We start from the raw sequence: 2,810 nt of genomic DNA on the forward strand, positions 1-2,810 counted from the left end.
GGTGGCTCCAGCGCGCAGGCGCGCTGAGTGCGGGGAGGAAGGACACGGGGCGGAGGGGATGGAGAGGGGGAGAGCAAAGAAGGAGGCCTCCTCCAGGGGGGAAATTAGGGGAGCGCGAAAGGAAGAGAAAAAGAAAGGGGCAGGAGAGACAATCCAAGAAAAAGAAAAAGGGCAGGTGAACGGGAAGAACAGCAAGAGGAAAGATGAGGAGGAAAAGTTGAAGGAGCAAGACAAAGAGAAGGGGAAATGTAAAGGAAAACAAGAGGAAGAGAAGAGTGACTGCACCTGGACAAGTACCCTGCCCAAGCCACGGGTAAGAGACCACTGGGACCCTCCCTCCTGCCCAAGGCCGTTGTCGCAGACCAGGCCCGGATGGCTTCAGACCGGGGCGCGGCTCTGTTACGTCTGAGGTCTCTTCCCCGAGATGGGGACGTCGGGCTTCGAATGCTCCTTCGACTGCCCTGGCCCTGCCCCCTTCTTCCCTAACTGCCTCCTGACTGCGGGGCGGGCCGTGGTGCGGAGGTGCCACAGATCCTGTCTGGTCCTCAGGAGGACCCAGGGAAGGAAGCGCCTTCTGTCCCCAACCTCTGCCAATACCACCGAACCGCCCTGAACCCTCCTGAGCCACATCTCCAGCCCTTTTTATTTTGAGACAGGGGCTCTCCAAGTTGCCCAGGCTGGCCTAGAACTTCTGATCCTTCTGCCTCAGCCTTCTGAGTAGCTGATCACAGACTTGTGCCAGGGCACATCTGAACTCTTGACATACAGTGAACTCACCATTCCCTAGAAGGTGATAAACATCCGAAGTCCTGTATTTTCTCTTTTCCCCTTGTCTTTTCTCTTCCTCTCTTCTTCCCTTCTCTCCTCTTTATTTTTGGTACTGGGATGAACACAGGGTCCTGCACATGTCCTGTGCTTGAAAAAGGATTGGGGAATTGTTACTAACTCTGTAGCTCATGGGATCTAGGGTGCTGTTATTTTAGGTGTCACTAAGAAAAAAACCCTGTCAATAATATATGACATGTAATCATTTGTAAAAATGTCCTGAATTCAGAGGCATTACAGAGAGGGGAGTGTGTGCGTGATCAAATGAATGAAGAATGTTAGGGTAGCATAAGTGGGGTCCCCAGTGGAGATTGGGGGCTTAACCCACACTGTGTGTCCCATCTCTTGGTGACACTACTGCTTCAAATTGTGCAGCTTAAAAACATCTAATGAAATCTCTTTTGTACGCCAGGTCATCTTCCTTACCACAGAACCCTCTCAGAATGGTGCTGCAACACAGCGATGCAGGTGGAGGGAGTGTAGGAACGGAGCAGGAAAGACCCATGAAAGTGTTGCTTCCAGGCTGGGGATTTAGCTCAGTGGTACGGTGGCCTGAGTTGAATCCCCTGTACCAAAAAAAAAAAAAAAAAAAAAAAAAAATTCATTCCAAGAACAGATTCTGTTACTTACTACTTGGCCTTTATAAATCATACTTTTTACATGTTTCTGTTAGGCCAGCTCTTACATCTCACTTTCACAGAGATCTTTAAAAAAAAAAAATTGAGTAGACATTCTAATGCTGTTTAAAATCACTTTTTTCCAAAAATATAATCTAAACCTAGTGCCAAGATTTAGTGCTCAAGTAGAAATGTAGATCATCATTTTTCAACCAGTACTTGTGTGTCTGTGTGTGTGTGTTTTACTGGAGATTGAGCTCAGGGCTTCACACTGAGCTACATCCCTAAACCATATTATTTTGTTTTCCCCTGAGGGTCTCAAGTCCCTAAATTGCCCGGCTGGTCTTGACCTTGTGATCCTCCTACCTCAGCCTCCCAAATGCTGGATTACAAGTATACACCATATTTGCCTTTGTACCAGTGCTATTGAAGACAATTTGTGTGTGCCTGTGTGCACAATTAACTTTGTGTGTTCAGGGGGTATGGGGGAATTAAACCCAGGGGTACTCTACCACTGAGCTATATCCCCAGCCTTTTTATTTTGAGACAGGGGCTTGCTAAATCGTCCAGACCAGCCTTGAACTTGTGATGCACCTGCCTCAGCCTCCCTAGTAGCTGGCATTACAAGCGTTCACCGCCGAGCCTGGCCATGAGAAACTTCTTTATTAAGTTGCTTGGGAGATAGAATTGAATTCTCTGAGCAGTCTGGCTGTACTGTTGCTCACTTGTTACTGTTTACATTAAAGTTTGCACCACAGACACCACATCTCTGGCTGCCTCTGCCTGCTCTCCTTCTGCCTCAGTCATTTGCAGTGAAAGTCTCTAAGCCTGGTATGTTGGTAGAACTCATCTTTTCAAGTTTACTTCCTGCTCATCAAGCTTCACACTGGTTTTTTTCTCCTCCCCCCCACCACTGGACTTTTTTTTTTCCTCATTGAGTTTATTGGTCCATTTTAGGTATACAGTACAGTTACATTCATCACTGGGATCCTGTACCTTTACATGACAGGTCTTGGTTCTCATTTTTTTTCCTTACCCCTGCCCTCCCTTCACCCCCTCAACAAATGCTCTTTTGTTATTGGAACTGGTTTAATAATTCCTACAATCTTAGACTTTTCATTTGATCATGATACTTATATTTTACAAATATGGGAAAAATCTGCCCTAAGGTTTTATAATCAAGTTATCCAATTGTGAATGCAAGATGGGTAAGTAATGTGAGACCTGACATACAGAGTAGCCATCAACACTTGCACCCCAAGCAAACAAATTCTGATGTCATCTTCGATAGACATGAACTCAAGAAGCAACATAAATCCTGAAAATTGGCCTTGTGATCAGTGGCACCTCCCATAAATACTGATATAT

General features: G+C 46.2%; 1 protein-coding gene across 2 annotated transcripts in view; it reads left to right on the top strand.

Moving 5' to 3' along the window:
* Positions 1 to 2,810, top strand: part of Arl9 (ADP ribosylation factor like GTPase 9) — a 13,332-nt gene continuing 10,522 nt past the window's right edge. The window contains exon 1 of one of the 2 annotated variants that reach the window (XM_010640339.2): positions 1 to 313. In XM_010640339.2, coding sequence (XP_010638641.1) covers positions 59 to 313 — 255 coding nt within the window. In that variant the 5' untranslated portion in view covers positions 1 to 58. The remainder of the gene's footprint in view (positions 314 to 2,810) is intronic. The other variant, XM_010640348.2, reaches the window with a different exon arrangement.

Source organism: Fukomys damarensis, unplaced genomic scaffold (assembly GCF_012274545.1).
Source record: "Fukomys damarensis isolate Sample0158 unplaced genomic scaffold, DMR_v1.0_HiC HiC_scaffold_35, whole genome shotgun sequence".
Lineage (NCBI taxonomy): Eukaryota > Metazoa > Chordata > Mammalia > Rodentia > Bathyergidae > Fukomys > Fukomys damarensis.